The following is a 20,000-nucleotide window of genomic DNA, read 5'->3' as shown; positions in this document are numbered from 1 at the left end:
GGCTAATAAAACATAAAAATACACATTTATTGAAAAATTTTATTAATAATAATAATCTAAAAATAAATAAATAAAAAAAAGTGGTGCCTCAGGTAGTAGCACTGCGCCTCACAGAAAGAAAGTTGCTGGTTCGAGTCTTGGCTGGCTCAGTTGGCATTTCTGTGTGGAGTTTGCATGTTCTCCCCGTGTTGGTGTGGGTTTCCTCCGGGTGCTCTGGTTTCCCCCACAGTCCAAACACATGCGCTATAGGGGAACTGATCAGCTAAACTGGCTGTAGTGTGTGAGTGTGTGTGTGAATGAGTGTTTGGGTGTTGAGTTGCAGCTGGAAGGGCATCCGCAGTGTAAAACATATGCTGGAATAGTTGGCGGTTCATTCCGCTGTGGCGACCCCTGATAAATAAGAATAAATGAATGAATGAAAATCAAATAAAAATACCAAAAAATGAAAATTGTTTTCATCAATATAATATTTTATTAACAAAATTACAGAATGTGCATTAACAGCACTGAAATAACAAACAGCAAGTCAGTGCAGATGCACACACACACACACACACACACACACACACACACACACGCATCACTCTCTCTTCAAAACATGTATCTCTGGCCTGCGCTGTCAAACTTTTAGCACCTGCCATCCTGCGGCCGGCGGTCGATGTTTTCCCCGTACTGCGAGGAGAGATCAGAGGCGAGAAATGGGTCAGCGGCGGGCCGTGATCAGAGCAGGACCGGGGGTCAGCCGGAGGTCAACCCAAAGATCTTTTACATTCATTTATCTTCACATCAGCGCCCCTCTCATGCCTTCTGCTGGATTTCTGAATATATGGAGCCGTTTCACTTGACTGTTATGACGTGTTTAACAGATACAGCATCTTAAACCCCTGAAAGATTTTAATATTTAGAATTTAAAAAAATGTATGAACATGACTATGTATTTATTTGTGTGTGTGTGTGTGTAGTGTATAGTCTTAGCATAGAACTACAAATAAGTGAACTCCCGCTTGTGTGAGGTGTGTGTAATGCAGTGTGTATGTGTGCAGGATATATAGACACACACACACACACACACACACACACACACACACACACACAATCACACACACACACACACATACACACACACACACACACACACACACACACACACACACACACAAACACAATCACATGCACACACTCACAGAAACAGATTCACAGAAACACACTCAAATGCACACACACACACACTCACAATAACCACAGATACACACACACACACATATGCACGCACAGACTCAAACACTCATAGAAACACACTCAAAACACACACACTCAAATGCACACTCACAGAAACACACACATTCACAGACACACACATCCACACACTCACAGAAACACACAAACAAACTCACTCAAATGCACACACTCACAAAAACACACACACACTCACAGAAACACATCCTCACACACTTATAGAAACACAAACACTCACAGAAACACACACACACACACACGCACACACAAACGGACCAAACACACACACACACACTCAAATGCACACACTCACAGAAACACACAATCACAGAAACACATTCAGAAAAACACACACACACACACACAGTCAAATGCACACACTCACAGAAACACACACACTCACAGAAACACACTCAGAAACACACTCAGAAACACACACACACAGACACACTCAAGTGCACACACTCACAAAAACACACTCAGAAACACACACACACACACACTCACAGAAACACACACACTCACAGAAACACACTCAGAAACACACACACACACACACACACACACACACACACACTTATATCAATCACAGAAACACACACTCAAATGCACACACACTCACAGAAACCACAGATGCACTAACACTTATAGAAATACAAACACACACACACACACACAACCAAAACACTGAATGACCCTGACCATTTACAGCAAATATATTTCAAAGCTGCACAATACTTACAGTGTACTTGATTCTACACAATAAACAGCTGTACATGCACGCCAGCAGCTGCTCATGAACATTTCACCATGACACACTCACAACTGCTCATTCACATCTGTTCTGTACAGGACGCTCTGAGTGTACACCGCATCACCATTCTGACTTTTCTGAAATGATCCCTTCTCTGCAGAGAAGCCGTACACAGTGAAGACTGAAGCGTGTGTTTGCTAATATTCTCATACGATGCTGCAGTTCCCCAGAGATGACCGCGGACGCGCTGAGAAGCGCAGAATATTCAATATTCAATCTGCATGTGTGCATACGGCCGCTGCCACGCACGTCTAATCCACCGGCTCTGTTGTTTTAGAGCATGACAGGAATCAGAGATATAATGCAACTGCACACACTTAATCAGACGCGCTTTATACAACAAACAAAACAAGTGCAGCTTTATTTCAGAGGAGCCCGCTAGAGGATATTTAGTGCATGCTAAATCCATAACATGACATATTTCTCATGCAGTATGATCATATTGCTTATAAAGATACTGCTGCTGGTTATTTTCAGAGCTTGACAGCATATCTACATCTATAATCTGCAGGATATTGATTTTCCTTCAGCTGAGTCCCTTTATTCATCAGCCGTCACCCCAGCGGAATGAACCGCCAACTATTCCAGCATATGTTTTACACAGTGGATGCCCTTCCAACTGCAACCCTGTACTGTGAAACACCCACACACACTCATACACTACAGCCAATTTAGTTAATCAATTCCCCTATAGTGCATGTGCACTCGGAGGAAACCCACGCCAACGTGGGGAGAACATGCAAACTCCACACAGAAACACCAACTGACCCAGCCGGGGCTCGAACCAGCGACCTTCTTGCTGTGAGACCACAGTGCTGACCCCTGAGCCACCATGTCGCCCTTATTTATTTACTTATTTATTCTTCTTATCATTATTAATTCATTGATTTTCCTTCAGCTTAGTCCCTTTATTCATCAGGGGTCACCACAACGGAATGAACCGCCAACTATTCCAGCATATGTTTTACACAGTGGATGCCCTTCCAACTGCAACCCTGTACTGTGAAACACCCACACACACTACAGCCAATTTAGTTAATCAATTCCCCTATAGTGTATGTGCACCCTGAGGAAACCCACGCCAACACGGGGAGAACATGCAAACTCCACACAGAAATGCCAACTGACCCAGCCGGGGCTCGAACCAGCGACCTTTATTCTTCTTATCATTATTAATTCATTGATTCTCCTTCAATCGAGGCAGTGGCGCAGTAGGTAGTGCTGTCGCCTCACAGCAAGAAGGTCACTGGTTCGAGTCTCGGCTCAGTTGGCGTTTCTGTGTGGAGTTTGCATGTTCTCCCTGCCTTCGCGTGGGTTTCCTCCGGGTCCTCCGGTTTCCCCCACAGTCCAAACACATGCAGTACAGGTGAATTGGGTAGGCTAAATTGTCCGTAGTGTATTAGTGTGTGTGTGAATGTGTGTGTGGGTGTTTCTCAGAGATGGGTTGCGGCTGGAAGGGCGTCCTCTGCGTAAAAACTTGCTGGATAAGTTGGCGGTTCATTCCGCTGTGGCAACCCTAGATTAATAAAGGGACTAAGCCGACAAGAAAACAAATGAATGAATGATTCTCCTTCAGACTTATCATAGGTCACCACAACGGAATGAACCGCCAACTATTCCAGCATATGTTTTACACAGCGGATGTATTTTCAGTTGCAGTGTTGTTTTTTTACCTAGACATTTAATAAGAACTTATTTTAGATCAGTCATCATGATACTGGGATATTTTATCTAATATTTTCATATCATGAGAATCTTAAAGCAGCCCATGCCTAGTTTGGAGTGAGTAAATGCTGACAGGACTCTCTGTTGAAGTTTCAGCGCTGATTTGTTCGGGGTTTGTGTTTCGGGGAACATTCAGGGGTCATTTGACGTTATAGAAGATTTGGCCGAAAAGCTCTGACAGCAAACAGGCATCTGATCCTCAGAGCACCAACACCGACATCCATCTCTTTAAAGAGCGAGTGTCACGAGAGAGAACCAATAAATGCCTACAGAGAGCACAGGTGAAGCAGACCATGCACTAATATCTGATATACAGTACAGGTGAGGTCAGAATTATTAGCCCCCATGTATATTTCTACACCAGTATCTCTGGTTAACGGAGAGCAGATTGCTTCAACACATTTCTGATCATAATAGTGTTAATAACTCATCTCTACACTGCAAAAAACGCTTTTCTTACTTCCTTAAACCAAGCAAAATAATCTGCCAATGGGGTAAGCAAAATAATCTTATGTCAAAAGAAAAAACAAGATTAATTTGCTGACCCCATTGGCAGATTATTTTGCTTGGTTTAAGGAAAAACTCACTTAATATTGGCATATTATTTCTCAAAATAAGACAAGATGTTTTGTTTGTGTAGAAAATGCTTCTTGATATAAGAAATTTTAGATATTTAGACTAGAAACAAGACAAAAAATCTAAATAAGAAAAGCATTTTTTGCAGTGTAATCACTGATTACTTTAATCTTCGTCATGATGACAGTGAATAATATTAGACTAGATATTCTTCAAGACACCTCTATACAGCTTAAAGTGACATGTAAAGGCTTCACTAGGGTAATTAGGGTAAAGTTAGTATAATTAGGCAAGTCATTGTATAACAGCCCTTATGAAACAAAAATATATTTCAATATGCTAGAATTTATATTGCTATACATTAGAAAATATATTGCATTGTATGGGAAACTTCCTCATATATTAGAAAATATATAGCAATATATGGATGGATATTCTATTATATTTTGATTCATATAAAAACCCATTCAAATCCATTGATATTACTGCATGTGTGTTTTTATGAGTTAAGCCAGCTCAGAGAGGTTTACAGAGAGGTTGATCAACAATAGTCCAAATCAGATTTTTGCATGACATATTTTACATTAGCCATATGTATTGATTCATATATTGTAAAATGTAGATGATAGAATTATAGATTAAATGATCATTAACAGCATCGCTTTTTTCATCCACATTTCATTCCTCCACATGTCAGACAGTTCATCATCAACATGACATTTCAGTCCTCAACACTGCGCTGTGGAGGTATACATGCATAAAGGTTGGCATAATGTGGCAGATCAGCTAACATACACACAGCACTGAACTTCTCCTAAAAGTTCAATATTCTACAATATATAATATTATAATTATATATACTATATTATCTAATATAAATCAATATATTTTTCAACATATTTAAGACATATAAATCATATAAATCTGATTATATTTTCTTGTACATTGACGTATATCATCTCATATACATATACATATATTTATTAATCATCTCATTTACATATATTTACATACATACATACATACATACATATGTATATGTATATGTACATATTTAGACGGACGGACGGACGGACGGACGGACGGACGGACGGACAGACAGACAGACAGATAGATAGATAGATAGATAGATAGATAGATGGATGGAAATAAAGTCAAAATTTTTAGCCCCCTTTGATTTATTTATTTTCTTCTTTTTTAAATATTTTCCAAATGATGTTTAACAGAGCAAGGAAATGTTCACAGTATGTCCAACACAATCTCACTGCAATTCGTAACTTTTTCATTTAGTGGCTAATTCGTATGAATTCGTACGATCTAATTCGTACAATTTAGTACGATTTGCTCATCCCCCAATGACGGTTGGGGTTAGGGGTGGGGTCAGGTGCCACGCCTCCTTTTTAAAATCGTACCATTTCGTACGACTGAACTCGTACGAATTCGTACGAATTAGCCACTAAACTGGTAAAACGTAAAATACTTACGTTTTCTCGTGAGATCAGGCTGGTATGTCTGATAATATTTTTTCTTCTGGAGAAAGTCTGATTTGTTTTATTTCGGCTAGAATAAAAGCAGTTTTAAATTTTTTTAAACACCATTTTAAGGTCAATATTATTAGCCCCTTTAAGCTATATATTTTTTCGATAGTCTACAGAACAAACCATCATTATACAATCAAGCAATACAATCTAGATCAGACTCTCAAACAATGTCAGGATATTAATCAATTTAAAAAGTTGTATAAATATATAATATTAGAGGAATATATTGATGAAGGTGACTGAAAAAGGATAAAAAGAGAAAGGTATGATGAAATTTTAATTAACAGCTAATTTTTATTTCCTTTTTCCTAAAAAAAGCTTAATACTAGTGTCTGAAGAATATCTAGTCTAATATTATTTACTGTCATCATGAAAAAGAGAAAATAAATCCGTTATTAGAGATGAGTTATTAACACTATTATGATTAGAAATGTGCTGAAAACATCTGCTCTCTGTTAAACAGAAATTGTGGAAAAATAAGGGGGTGAGGGGGGAGCTAATAATTTTGACTTCAACTGAATATATAGATATACATACAATGCCTCTTCCAGTTTATAATTTCATATAATGTGGGATATATTTCAATATACACAACAATATATTAAATAGTGTAATAATATGTATTTATTTAATTTATGAATGCAGCATTCACTGCAGTATTGTCCCATATGTTGCAATATAATATAATATATGATATATTACTATGTACATTTCACAATATATGGAGACACATGAAAAATGTTGTCAAGTAATGCATTGAGAGATTTATTTTTGTTGCGTAGAGGAAGTGGTTTCTTTTGGAGACAATTAAAGACTAATAATATTGAATAATATTGACCTTAACATGGCTTTAAAACTGCTTTTACTCCAGCTGAAATAAAACAAATCAGACTTTCTCCAGAAAAACAAATATTAGAGGAAATACTGTGAACATTTCTTGAATCTGCAGGGGAAATGTTCGGGGAAAAAAAGCACAGGAGGGCAAATAAATTTGACTTCAGCAGTGTTTACATGCATAATATTCACATCCAAATAATCAAAACATATTGCTCCAAACACTGCATGGTAAGAAATAAACAATAGACGATGATATAAAAAGGCGGTTCATTCCGCTGTGGTGACTCCAGATTAATATAGAGTCTAAGCCAAATAGGATATGAATGAATGATTGATATAATAATAGTCTATATAATATATATCGTCATATTCCTCAGGTCTAAATGTCGCTGTTTCTCAGCCCGCCTCCCGCCGCGGCCCTCAGCGCCAGGATCCTCTAATGAGATGTTCAGCGTTAATCCTGTCAGCGGCGTTCATGAATCTCGCACCAGTAAAGCCGATCGCATCATAAAGCAGGAATGCGTCGCTTTCATGTGCATGCGCTGCTGATGCACTCTGACAACAAAATGGCGGCACTTCCTGCGCGCTGACGGGCGGCCCCTGACCTCTGGCCACCGGGGGTCATGGAGCTTTTATGGGTGGTCACGGAACATGGCGAACGGGTCAGAACGCCAGCGGGTTTACGACAAAGCGTAAACTTTGGGCTCAGTTGGAATGAATCTATGCGTGCACGCTGTAATTCAACTTTATTTGGGCTTCTGGTCGTCTTGAGGCTGCGTGGAGTGATGAGAGACCAACACACACTGCAAAAACCAACACACACCGCTGGACAAGCAGCTTTTACTGTGTTTTTATTAGTGTTTTTTTGCAGTCATCTGTGAAATACTGCTGTAAAGGATAACACTAATGAATGCAGCTCTCAGGAATCCACGCATGATCAGTTCCTGATTCCTTTAGTTTTCTCTCTTTCACTAAAGAGATCATCATTTAACTTTCCATTAAAATGTAATTATTTAATTTAAGACGATCTGCTGCAGGTCAAACTGAGCATCAGAAAGAGGAAGAAAGGGGATTTCAGTGACTTTGAGCGTGGCATGGTTGTTGCTGCCAGACGGGCTGCTCTGAGTATTTCAGAAACTGCTGATCTACTGGGATTTTCACGCACAACCATCTCTAGGCTTTACAGAGAATGCTCCGACAAAGAGGAAATATCCAGTGAGCGGCAGTTCTGTGGGCGCAAATGCCTTGTTGATGGTCAGAGGAGAATGGCCAGACTGGCTCCAGCTGATAGAAAGGCAACAGTAACTCAAATAAGCACTCGTTACAACCGAGCTCTGCAGAAGAGCATCTCTGAACACACAACACGGCCAACCTTGAGGCGGATGGGCTACAGCAGCAGAAGAGCACACCGGGTGCCGCTCCTGTCAGCTAAGAACAGGAAACTGAGGCTACAATTCCCACAGACTCACCAAAACTGGACAATAGAAGATTGGAGAAACGTTGCTGCTCTGATGAGTCTCCATTTCTGCTCACACATTCGGATGCTCGACTCAGACAACATGAAAGCATGGATCATCCTGCCTTGTATCAGCGGTAGTGCAGCCGACAAATCTGCAGCAACTGCATGATGCTATCATGTCAATATGGAGCAAAATCTCTGAGGAATATTTCCAGTAGCTTGTTGAATCTACGCCACCAAGGATTAAGACAGTTCTGAAGGCAAAAGGGGATCCAACCGGTACTAGTAAGGTGTACCTAATAAAGTGGCCGCTGAGTATATAAATGCTATTATTTTATTTTATTATGATTATTTAATCATCACGTGTACACACACACACATTAGTGTTGGGGTTTTCAGGTTTTATGTGCTGTCTCCATAGCTGTAATGATGTTTCTACTCTACAGATCGTTTAATGTGTCCTCTTTCCTAAACCCAACCTTCACAGCATTTTTTTTCCCCAAAAAATTGCATTTTAACATTTTAAAAATATTTTATTCTGTCTGATTTATGAGCCATTTCACTCATAGGAACCAAACAAATTAAACACAAGGTCAAAATTTACTGGTATTGCTATACATCTGGGGACATTTGGTCAGTGTAGAAAGCAGGCTACAATAAGATACAAACAGCTTACTTGTACAGCTATCTTAATGGGGACTGATGGATTTGCTATAGCATCTGTCTATCTATCTATCTATCCATCCATCCATCCATCCATCCATCCATCCATCCATCCATCCATCTATCTATCTATCTATCTATCTATCTATCTATCTATCTATCTATCTATCTATCTATCTATCCATCTATCTATCTATCTAGTTTTTTTTGTACACACAGCTCTGTCACCAGAATAATCTAAACTGAAAGCGTACTTTACCGAATAAATCTTGACAGTGTAACGGAGCTCTTTTGTTCTTCGGTCTAACGAGGTGTTGACAGGTGTTGACATATTTTTATTCTGTCATCTGACCCCGGTAACGGAGCCGCGGTATGATACACGCCGGGAACATTTAGCGCGCGCGGCGATGGCACCGCAAGGCACGCGCTGATCTGCGCTGTCACGTCAAGTGTGCGCGCGGTCGATTGACGTGACAGGTCAAAGGGCGCGAGCGCGCGGACGGTGAGTGCTGTTGTAGCAAACAATACTGTTCAGAATTTGATTCGCCATTTAAAGCACTTAAGCATTTAAAACACTAATAAGAAGCGTAACATCACCTACTGGAGGCACTGTTTACAATGTAAACAAAATGAGACACATAACTGAATATTAATTTGTCCCATATACCACATTAAATAGTAGTTTATAGTAAACACTGCAGTGTGCTTAACCATACTACTGCTTGAATGAATTTACTGGGGTGATTCCACAGATGTTATGATAATATAGTGAATGATCTGTTGTGCTGATTCTATAGTTGCTAGGGTAATACAATAATTATAATAATACAAACAAATTACTCAATGCTGTAGTTTTAGTTGACTGTGTGACTCTACACTAGTTTACTATAGTAAAAACTAAAGTGGACTACAGTATTACACTATATTCATTCATTTATTGATTTTCTTTTCGGTGTAGTCCCTTTATTAATCTGGATAGCACCACAGCGGAATGAACCGCCAACTTTTCCAACATGTTTAACACAGCGGATGCCCTTCCAGCTGCAACCCAACACTGGGAAACACCCATACATGCTTGCATTCGTTCACATACACCACGGCCAATTTAGTTCATTACTTCTCCTATAGCGCATGTGGCATGATATTTTTCTACCCAACTACTGACTGTTTGTCCATATTTAACCCAACATTGGGTTACAACAACCCAGCATTTTCATTCATTCATTCATTTTCTTTTCAGCTTAGTCCCTTTATTCATCAGTGGTCACCACAGCAGAATGAACCGCCAACTTATCCAGCATATGTTTTACACAGCGGATGCCCTTCAAGCTGCAACCCAGTACTGGAAAACACCCATACACTTTCATACACTACGGCCAATTTAGCTAACCCAATCCCCCTACAGTGCATGTGTTTGGACTGTGGGGGAAACCGGAGCACCCGGAGGAAACCCACGCCAACACGGGGAGAACATGCAAACTCCACACAGAAACACCAACTGACCCAGCCAAGGCTTGAACCAGCAACCTTCTTGCTGTGAGGCAATCGTGCTACCCACTGTGGCAATTCTGTGTGCATGTTCTTCTCGTGTTTTCATGGGTTTCCTCCAAGTGCTTCGGTTTCCCCCACAGTCCAAACACATGTGCTATAGGGGAATTGGGTATGCTAACTTGGCCGTAGTGTATGGGTGTTTCCCAGTACTGGGTTGCAGCTGGAAGGGCATCCGCAGTGTAAAACATTTGCTGGATAAGTTGGCGGTTCATTATGCTGTGGCAACCCCTGATGAATAAAGGTACTAAGCCGAAAAAAAAAATTAATGAATGAATGAAAATGCTGGGTTGTTGTAACCCAATGTTGGGTTAAATATGGACCGATCCAATAGTTAGGTAGAAATTGTATTACAAGTTAACCCGATGTTGGGTTTCTTCATATTTGACTGGTTAAAATAACCCAGCATGTTTTTAGATTGATATTTTTAAATAATGCTGGGTTGGGTGTCACGGTGGCACAGTGGGTAGCACGATCGCCTCACAGCAAGAAGGTCGCTGGTTCAAGTCCCGGCTGGGTCAGTTGGCTTTTCTGTGTGGAGTTTGCATGTTCTCCCCGTGTTGGCGTAGGAAAACGCTTGGTTGTTGTGACGGCGTGGGCCGTAGTGTATAAGTGTTAAAAAGTTTGTATGGGTGTTTCCCAGTGATGGGTTGCAGCTGGAAGGGTAACCGCAGTGTAAAACATTTGCTGGATAAGTTAGCGGTTCATTCCGCTGTGACAACCCCTGATGAAAAAAGGGACTAAGCCGAAAAGAAAATGAATGAATGAATGAAAATGCTGGGTTGATGTAACCATATGTTGGGTTAAATATGGACCGATCCAATAGTTAGGTAGAAACTGTATTACAAATTAACCCGATGTTGGATTTCCCGATTTGACTCAGTGCTGGTTAAAATAACCCAGCATGTTTTTAGATTGATATTTTTAAATAATGCTGGGTTGGGTGTCACTGTGGCACAGTGGGTAGCACGATCGCCTCACAGCAAGAAGGTTGCTGGTTCAAGTCTCGGCTGGTTCAGTTGGCGTTTCTGTGTGGAGTTTGCATGTTCCCCCCCGTGTTGGGGTAGGAAAGTGCTGGGTTGTTGTGATGGGGTGGGCCGTAGTGTATAAGTGTGAATAAGTGTGTATGGGTGTTTCCCAGTGATGGGTTGCAGCTAGAAAGGCAAAACATATGCTGGATAAGTTGGTTCATTCTGCAGTGGCGACCGCTGATTAATAAAGGGACTAAGCTGAAAAGAAAATGAATGGATGAATGAAAATGCTGGGTTGTTGTAACCCAATGTTGGGTTAAATATAGACAAACTCAATAGTTGGGTAGAAAAATATCATTTAAAGTTAATTTTATAAATGAGCCTAATGTTGTGTTTGACTATAGTGTGTGTTTTATGTGTGTTATTAGTAGAAGATTGCATCATTCTGATGTGTTTTGCTTATAATAGTGAAGTTGCTCTTTATAATCTGCTAAATAAGTAAGCGTAGCTTGAACAAACCACCGCGCCTGACCCAGATCCACAATGCAAGCACTCACCGTTATTTGAAAATTAAAAAAAGTGCCGTGATTCGTCAAGTCTCCCAACTCTTCAGTCAAAGCCTCAGAGAGTTCCAAAAGAACATTTAAGACTATTACCGTCCCCTATGTATCCGTCCCGTCTAAAAGCACGGTATTGATTTTGAGTGACCCTGATTCACCCACAGCCTTTCGCCCGCCCGACTCTCTCTCCTGTGCAGCGCAGGAAAAACGAGGGAGGGAAAGGGAGACTGGGTGGCATTTCCAGTCAATAATAAAAGGAGAAAGACGCTTTCAGAGGCAGAGGAGTGTTGAGGGGACGCCGCGGGCCCTCGGGGGCCGTGGCAGACATCTTGCGCCTGGTCACCGAGGTCCCAGACCGGAGAGGACAGCAGATTCTTATTTCCTCCTCAGGCTGGCAGCCAATCAGTTTCCAGCTGAGTTCCAGCCCCCCTCTCTGTCTTTTCACAGATTTTTAGCCCCTTTTCCCCAAATTCTTCACACATCTCTAGATTGCACACATGCAAACACACATACACACATTTCCCGTGCTCGTAACACACATCTGCACACAGATAATGCGCTACACACAAATGCTGTTATGATGGGCTGAAGATGCAGAGCCAGTGAAGCCCCTTTATCAGACACGTTTAAGAGCTGAAGCTGCTCGTCTTGCAAGATAAACACACTGAGGGGAAAATACTGAACAAAGCAGGTAATCAGACAATCGAGTTTCAAGTAATATCAGACTGAATCGTGTTGCTGCTACACTATTGATGCTCCTGAGGAAATGTTGGGTTGTTTTAACACAATGTTGGGTTTCATATCAACAAATCCAATAGTTGAAAAATGTCTCATATTTAATTTTAAAAATTAACTAAATGATGGGTTACTCCATACTTAAAACAACCCAGCATTTTTAGATGGGGATTTGGATATAGACTGCACTTGGGTAGAAAAATCTCATTTAAAGTGTTTGTCCATATTTGACTCAAGATTTGGTCAAAATAACCCAGCATTTTTGTAGATGATATTGTATATACACTCTAAAATATGCTGATTGTTGTAACCCAATGTTGGGTCAGATATGGACAAACTCAATAGTTGGGTAGAAAAATGCAATTTAAAATTAATTTTGAAAATCAAACTAATGTTGTGTTTGTCCATATTTGACTCAAGATATAATAACCCAGCATTTCTCAAGTGGTCATTTTATTTACACTTTAAAATATGCTGGGTTGCTTTATTCTAATGTTGGGTTAAATATGGACAAACCCAATAGCTGGGTTAAAAAAATTAATTAATTAATTAACCTAACATTATGCCATATTTGACTCAAAATAACCCAGCATTTTTTAGATGATATTTTTATATACACTCTATAATATACCAAGTTGATGTAACCCAATGTTGGGTCAGATGTGGACAAGCTCAATAGTTGGGTAGAAAAATGTCATTTAAAATTCATTTGTTTTGTTTGCCCATATTTGATTTAAGATTTGGTTGAAATAACCCAACAATTTTAGGATTGATATTTGTATATACACTCTAAAAAATGCTGGGTTATTGTAACCCAATGTTGGGTCAGATATGGACAAACTCAATAGGGTAGAAAAATGTCATTAAAAATTAATTTTAAAAATTAACCCAATGTTGTGTTTGTCCATATTTGACTCAAGATGTGGTTAAAGTAACCCAGCATTTCTCAAGTGGACATTTTTATATGCACTTTAAAGTATGCTGGGTTGCTTTATTCTAATGTTGGGTCAAATATGGACAAACCCAATAGCTGGGTAAAAAAAGTCATATAAATGTAATTAAAGAAATTATTCTAACATTATGCCATATTTGACTCAAGATTTGGTTTAAAATAACCCAGCATTTTTTTAGATGATATTTTACACACTCTAAAATATGCCAAATTGATGTAATAGTTGGGTAGAAAAAGGTCATTTAAAATGTATTTTTTGTTTGTCCATATTTGACTCAAGATTTGGTTAAAATAACCCAGCATTGTTAGATTAATATTTTTATATACACATTTAAAATATGCTGATTGTTGTAACCCAATGTTGGGTCAGACATTGACAAACTCATTATTGGAGTAGAAAAATATAATTTAAAATTAATTTTAAAATAATTAACCTAACATTATGTCATATTTGACTCAAGATTTGGTTAAAATAACCCAGCATTATTTTTTAGATGATATTTTTATATACACTCTATAATATGCCAAGTTGATGTAACCCAATGTTGTGTCAGACATGGACAAATGCAATAGTTGAATAGAAAAATGTCATTAAAAATTATTTTGTTTGTCCATGTTTGATTCAAGATTTGGTTGAAATAATCCAACAATTTTGAGACTAATATTTTATATACACTCTAAAAATGCTGGGTTGTTGTAACTAAATGTTGGTTTAAATATGAACAATTGCCTTTAATTAAATTTAAAAGACATTTTTAACTGGTGTGTTTTTGCATATTTGACCCAATATTGAGTTACAACAACCCAGAGAGTGATTTTTTTTTTAAATAAAGGTTATTTATTGGCATGTTCACTCTAATAAAATGCTGGGTTGTTGTACCCCAATGTTCAGTCAACTATAGTCAGGCCCAGCATTGTGTTCATAGTTTTATCTAGTTTTAAAATGACACCTTTTATTCCAAAGGTTGTGTTTCCATATTTGACCCAGCATTTAGATTCAACAACGCATCATTTTTACAGTGACTTTTGCCATTCTGATAAGTTCTTCTCCTCTGAAAACCTAACCTTTATTTTAAAGATTGTAAATGTTGGGGTAAACATGGACAAACTCAATACTTGGGTAGAAAAATTTAGGTAAAAGAACCCAGCAGGTTTTAGATTGATATTTTTATTTACACTCCTTCAGTTGAATTTTAATCACACTTTTTACTCCAATAGTGTCCATATTTGACCCAACATTGTGTTACAGCAACCCAGCATATTAGAGCGAGGATGCTGAAGTGGTTCTTCTGCTTTGAAAAACTCATTTGTAAGCTTTATTTTAATGAATGTGTGGTCAGATATGGACAAACTCAATACTCGGGTTGTAAATTTAATTAAAAACATTTGATTGCAATGGTTGTGTTTGTATTTGACTCCACACTGAGATACAACAACCCAGGACTTTTAGAGTGCTCTTGCCCATACTGGAATGGTTCTCTTCTGAAACCTTCATTGTGAAGAATGTAAGTCGCATGTTCAAATCTAAATCTGGATCCTTTAAAGAAGCAAACTCCACTGAAGCAGCTTTATGTGTGAGAGTGCACTGGTGTGAGAGCTGAATTCAGTATTCTGCTCGGAGAAGTCGTTCTCATCTCAATATTCCTCTTAGCTGGGAGCTAATCCTTGTGAATCTCACACCTTAAAAACTACAAGGCACTTGGGACCCGGGATCTGTCAGGTGAGAACGCATAATCATTCCTGTGTGTGCGCGCGCGTTTCTCAGGTGCTTTGTGCGGATCGTCTTTACATCACACCTTCTCCTGCTATCAGTTGTGATCATTTCAGGATTTGATCTCATAATTTAGACACACCGACTGAGCCGAAACCAGTCCGAATCCAAAACTTTGCGTCGGTAATAAACGACAAACTTTCAGATCACGTGCAGATGCAGCCCGTGCTGTTATTATTAACGATATATCACCTTGCAGGCAAATACAGAGAGGTCAAATAGGATGCAATTTCAAGTGTGAAAAGGTTAATGGACGACAGTGTTTTCTGGGTAACATATTCACAACCTGTGACTTATTAAATACATCACTGACTCGTTTTAATCTGTCATCCGGCCCATGGCTGTCATCGAGGAATTTTAATTACAATGACGAGCTAAAGAGAGTCAGTGGATGTGTTTGATGAGGACACCCGGTGGGGTTTTCATTAAAGATCTCTCCGCTGTGCGCGTGACCCTTTCCGGGTAACCGACCATTATCGCCGGTGGGTCAGCGGGACTCCGGATCGCATCTCGCGCGCGTCAAGGAGCGCTTTTACGTGCTGTCTGTCTGTCTCTCTTTTTTTTATTATCATCAGATTTGTGGTACAGAAGGGTTTTTTTTAATAAGGCGGTGTCTATCCGCCCGGCTGTCTCTTCCTTCACTATCACCGGTTCCTTCACACGGAAAAATAATTGGCCGGTTTCCCTGCGCTTGGAAAGGGGTTGGGATTTGCCCCCGCCCCTCTCTTTTTTATTACCACCGCCTGATGATAAAGACAATCAGATATTACCTTATGGTGAACTGGGGCTCAATTGTTTTTCCATCTGTTGACCTGGGTGTTTTTTTTTCTCTCTCTCTTTCTTCTCGCGTCTTGAAAATGTGTTCAGATCTTCTTTGATGATTTGGTGCACATTTTAAAATAAAGTTTGCATTCAGCTATTTTTATAGCTATTATTTAGAAATTACGAATTGAAGCGTATTTTTATTTATATTTATCTTCATTTATTTTACTGCTCAAAATTATACTAATTGTATTTTTCAATATCTTGAATTTAAATAAAATATACATTACATAAGAAAACGCAGTATATTTTCATCATCGAATTTATATTGTTAATATTAAAGGCTTTTTTACAGAAACCCTCAGGTGACGCACACGCGCGCGCCTCACGCCACACTCACCTCGTGCACGCCGAAAACATCCTCCTTCAGTTCTTTTCGTCGGGTTTAGTCCTCACACGCTGAAACACAATAGAAATGCACATAGGTTATGCACTTAAATAGATTAATAAACTATACTTTTACACGGGAAATGCATTTGGGTGATTGCACATTAAATGCTCACTGACTGTTTGAATGTTTACATGCGCGTGTGAAGAAACTTACTCCGCATTTCGCTGAAATCAGAGCGAATTTTGGACTCAATCTCTTGAAAACAGACGAAAAGCGAAGGGATCTCCTGCCCTTGATACCCTGCGTGTGCAGGTGCAGATTGATTTACCCCAAACACACTGATCCAGGTCAAGTTTAAGCCCCGCCACATGCACCAGAAACTCAACGCACGGCGCTCCTGTCTGTCAGTTTGTGGTGAGTTTGCTTTCCTCATTAATCGTTTGTTAATTATTCGGGTTGCCAAGTTCAGCCGAGCTCAAGTGTATTTAGATAAAAACCGTTCTCAGGTCAGCCTGGAGGACTCGTTAATTGTTTTGTTTTTAGTGCCTCTATAAATGGTGTCAATCCACTTCCAAGTTCCTCTGCGGGTTCAATGTCAGTCGCGAATTAACACTCATTAATTGGCTGGAAACGAATTCTAGACATGTAGTTTCGACTAAACAAGGTTTTTAAATGCATAAATAAATGTTACAATAATTACTAATAATAATAGAAAAGCAGATATTAAGTCCTAAAGGGATATTTCACCCCAAAAAAATGCAATCGATTAGTCAAATGGTTTCAAAACCTTTGAGATTCTTCACAAAATAACATCATTTAAAGAGAGCTTAAATCCTGTAGCCATTGCCTTCCATACTAGGAAAAACAAATATGGAAGTCACAGGTTTCCAACATTTTTCCAAATATCTTCTTTTGTGTTAAACAGAAGAAATGTTTTAAACAAATGAAAGGTGACTAGCTAAATGATGACAGACTTTAACCATCTGACTGAATCCTAATTTTAAACAAAAAAACCTCAGAATCCAAGACTAAATGCATGTTATTCTGGAATAGCTACTTAAAAGCGAAGGCCTCCAAGCCAATGAGAAAACGACCTGAGCGCACGAATTGCGCGGAGCCCCGCCCACACGAGTGAGATCATAATATATAAAGTCTCTCAAACAATTCTGTCACTCACAGATTACAGTTGAAAAATCCGGAGGTGTCGCTTCAGAGGTCAAGCTGCGGGGCGCACGGAGCCGCGTCCTGGTGTGATCTACTTATTGATCTCCGCCTTGCTTTCCACTGATCCTCATCCCTTTATCAGCACAGTGAAGAATGCAGTTAGAAAGCATCCTCCCTGGCGCATCTGTAAACTTACCCAAGACCTTCTACAACCTGTCCTCGTCCTCCGAAAGCACCAATAATAGCCCGGGGTCAACGCAGATCGACTTTCAGGACATGGACCGGACGGATTCGGAGCAGAGTTCTGGTGCCAAGAAGTTTCTGATGGATGATGCTGACAGTGAGAGCTTTACCGGGACTAAAGCAGCAGCAGCAGCCACCGCCGCACCGGACGCGCGTAAAAGTTCTCCGGTGATCGGCGCGGATGATGAGCTCTCCAGCACCCGCAGATACAACATCGATGATCTGGGCACTGATCGATACTTCATATCGTCCTCTCAACCGAGTTCTGACGTGGCCAACCCTTGCTCTCTGTTCCCGTACGGAGGGCAGACCGGGTCGGTGTACAGCGGCTCGAATGGCTCCCGGTATTCGTCGTCTCTGCATTACGGTTCGGTTCTTCCACCCGCCGGGTTCTCATCCGCCGTGTGCGCCAGCAGGAGTCAGTTTGGGGGTGGTTATCAGTTCGGACAGGGTCCCGGGTGTCTGTACCCGTCCTATCCCGGTCCAGGCTCCAGTCTCAGCTCGATGCCCATTCCAGGTTCGGGCTCCGCGGCGCGGGCGCAGGTCTACCTGTGCAACAGACCGCTGTGGCTCAAATTTCACCGCCATCAAACTGAGATGATCATAACTAAACAGGGCAGGTAAGAAATGAAGCATTACAAATATTTAAAACTGAGATCATGATTCAAACTATTGAATAAAATTGTTTAGCAGAAGTGCGTAACGAATATTAATTTTCCTTCAGTGCGTAATGGAATTTTAATGTTGTTAAATGTGTATTCCCAGGCGAATGTTCCCCTTTCTGAGTTTTAATATCACTGGACTGAACCTGACTGCGCATTATAATGTGTTTGTGGAGATTGTTCTGGCCGATCCGAACCACTGGAGATTTCAGGGCGGAAAGTGGGTGACCTGCGGGAAAGCGGACAACAACATGCAAGGTGAGAGAATTAAAATGTTAAAATAATTTGAGCAAATAAAACAGCCTGTTAACACTGAGTCAAATGTGTTTTATCTCCGACAAAGACTGTATTAAATTAAAATTGTTTAAAACAATTTAATAAAACGAAAATCTAAGTTGGATATTCGATTTTAATTTTCGTTCGATGCTTTTATTGATAATCGAAGTAAATAATTAAATTAACATCGAAGATTTTTTTAGTTTTAATACAAACGAAATGCACAAACTGAAACGAATTTTTTTATTAGATTAAAACTTGAATGTCGGGATCCGAAAATACTTTTAGATGCGCAAAATTGTTTGTTTAATAAATTCGATGTTTTTTAAAATCCCTGACATGTCATTCGGTTTAAAAATGAGTTTCATTTAAAACGCAAGCGATCTGCAGAGATGACACCTGACAGCGCGGGGGTGGATGTGTTATTTTCCTTTAAGTATTAGAATTAATCTAAACAAATCTTCTTAGTCATGATGCATCTGTTTAGTTTTTCTAATGATATTTTCACTGGACGGGTGTTTAAGTTCATCGAGTGCATTTTTCTTTCAGGAAACAAGGTTTATGTTCACCCAGAGTCACCAAACACTGGAGCGCACTGGATGAGACAAGAAATATCTTTCGGAAAACTGAAGCTAACCAACAACAAAGGAGCAAATAACAACAATACTCAGGTAAACAATTAATATAGCAGCAATGCTCATTGTTTAAATGTAAGCCATGTTTAATTTAGCAGTTGTTGATGGAGAAAATAGTTATAAATGCACAAACATGAGCTCTTGTTGTTTTTGTTTATTGCACTTTTTTTCAATTTAAGCAGACTTTAAATTATGTTAATGTTAGTAATATTTAATTTCTAATTCTAAAAAGCCACACAGATGATCTAAATGTAAAGCAGAACGTTTAAACGGTGTTAGGTTGATTTGAAATGTTAAAAATATTAGATTTATCAATATATTTAACTCAATATTGGCTTGAAACAAGCCAGCATTTTTAGAGTGGCTATTTTCTACGTTCACTTGTATTTCTTCTTACACAGAAAGCTCTTTGTGATTGTGATATATTTGTCGTTACAAAGAACTGATGCCTCTTGCACATTTTTAAAGATAAAGATGAG

The 20,000-nt window shown here is 39.5% G+C and overlaps 1 protein-coding gene and 1 long non-coding RNA gene across 5 annotated transcripts in view; one reads left to right on the top strand and one right to left on the bottom strand.

The window, feature by feature from the left end:
• Window positions 1–453: 453 nt before the first annotated feature.
• Window positions 454–16,954, bottom strand: LOC147832401 (uncharacterized). The gene is made up of 3 exons (XR_015516335.2): window positions 16,755–16,954; window positions 16,551–16,609; window positions 454–672 (listed from the first exon to the last, which is right to left on the bottom strand). It is a non-coding gene; the product is annotated as an uncharacterized LOC147832401 (long non-coding RNA).
• The window catches only part of eomesa (eomesodermin homolog a), a 14,771-nt gene continuing 4,040 nt past the window's right edge, over window positions 9,270–20,000 (top strand). The window contains exons 1-4 of one of the 4 annotated variants that reach the window (XM_087294956.2): window positions 9,270–9,353; window positions 17,848–18,568; window positions 18,714–18,868; window positions 19,436–19,557. In XM_087294956.2, the coding sequence (XP_087151082.1) occupies window positions 17,859–18,568; window positions 18,714–18,868; window positions 19,436–19,557 (987 nt within the window). In that variant the 5' untranslated portion in view covers window positions 9,270–9,353; window positions 17,848–17,858. Of the gene's footprint in view, window positions 9,354–16,524; window positions 16,956–17,720; window positions 18,569–18,713; window positions 18,869–19,435; window positions 19,558–20,000 lie in introns of those variants that run through there. The other 3 variants (XM_087294955.2, XM_087294954.2, NM_131679.3) reach the window with 3 other exon arrangements.

This window comes from Danio rerio, chromosome 19 (genome assembly GCF_052040795.2).
Source record: "Danio rerio strain M-AB ecotype USA chromosome 19, GRCz13ab, whole genome shotgun sequence".
Lineage (NCBI taxonomy): Eukaryota > Metazoa > Chordata > Actinopteri > Cypriniformes > Danionidae > Danio > Danio rerio.
This window is presented reverse-complemented; position numbering and strand designations above follow the sequence as displayed.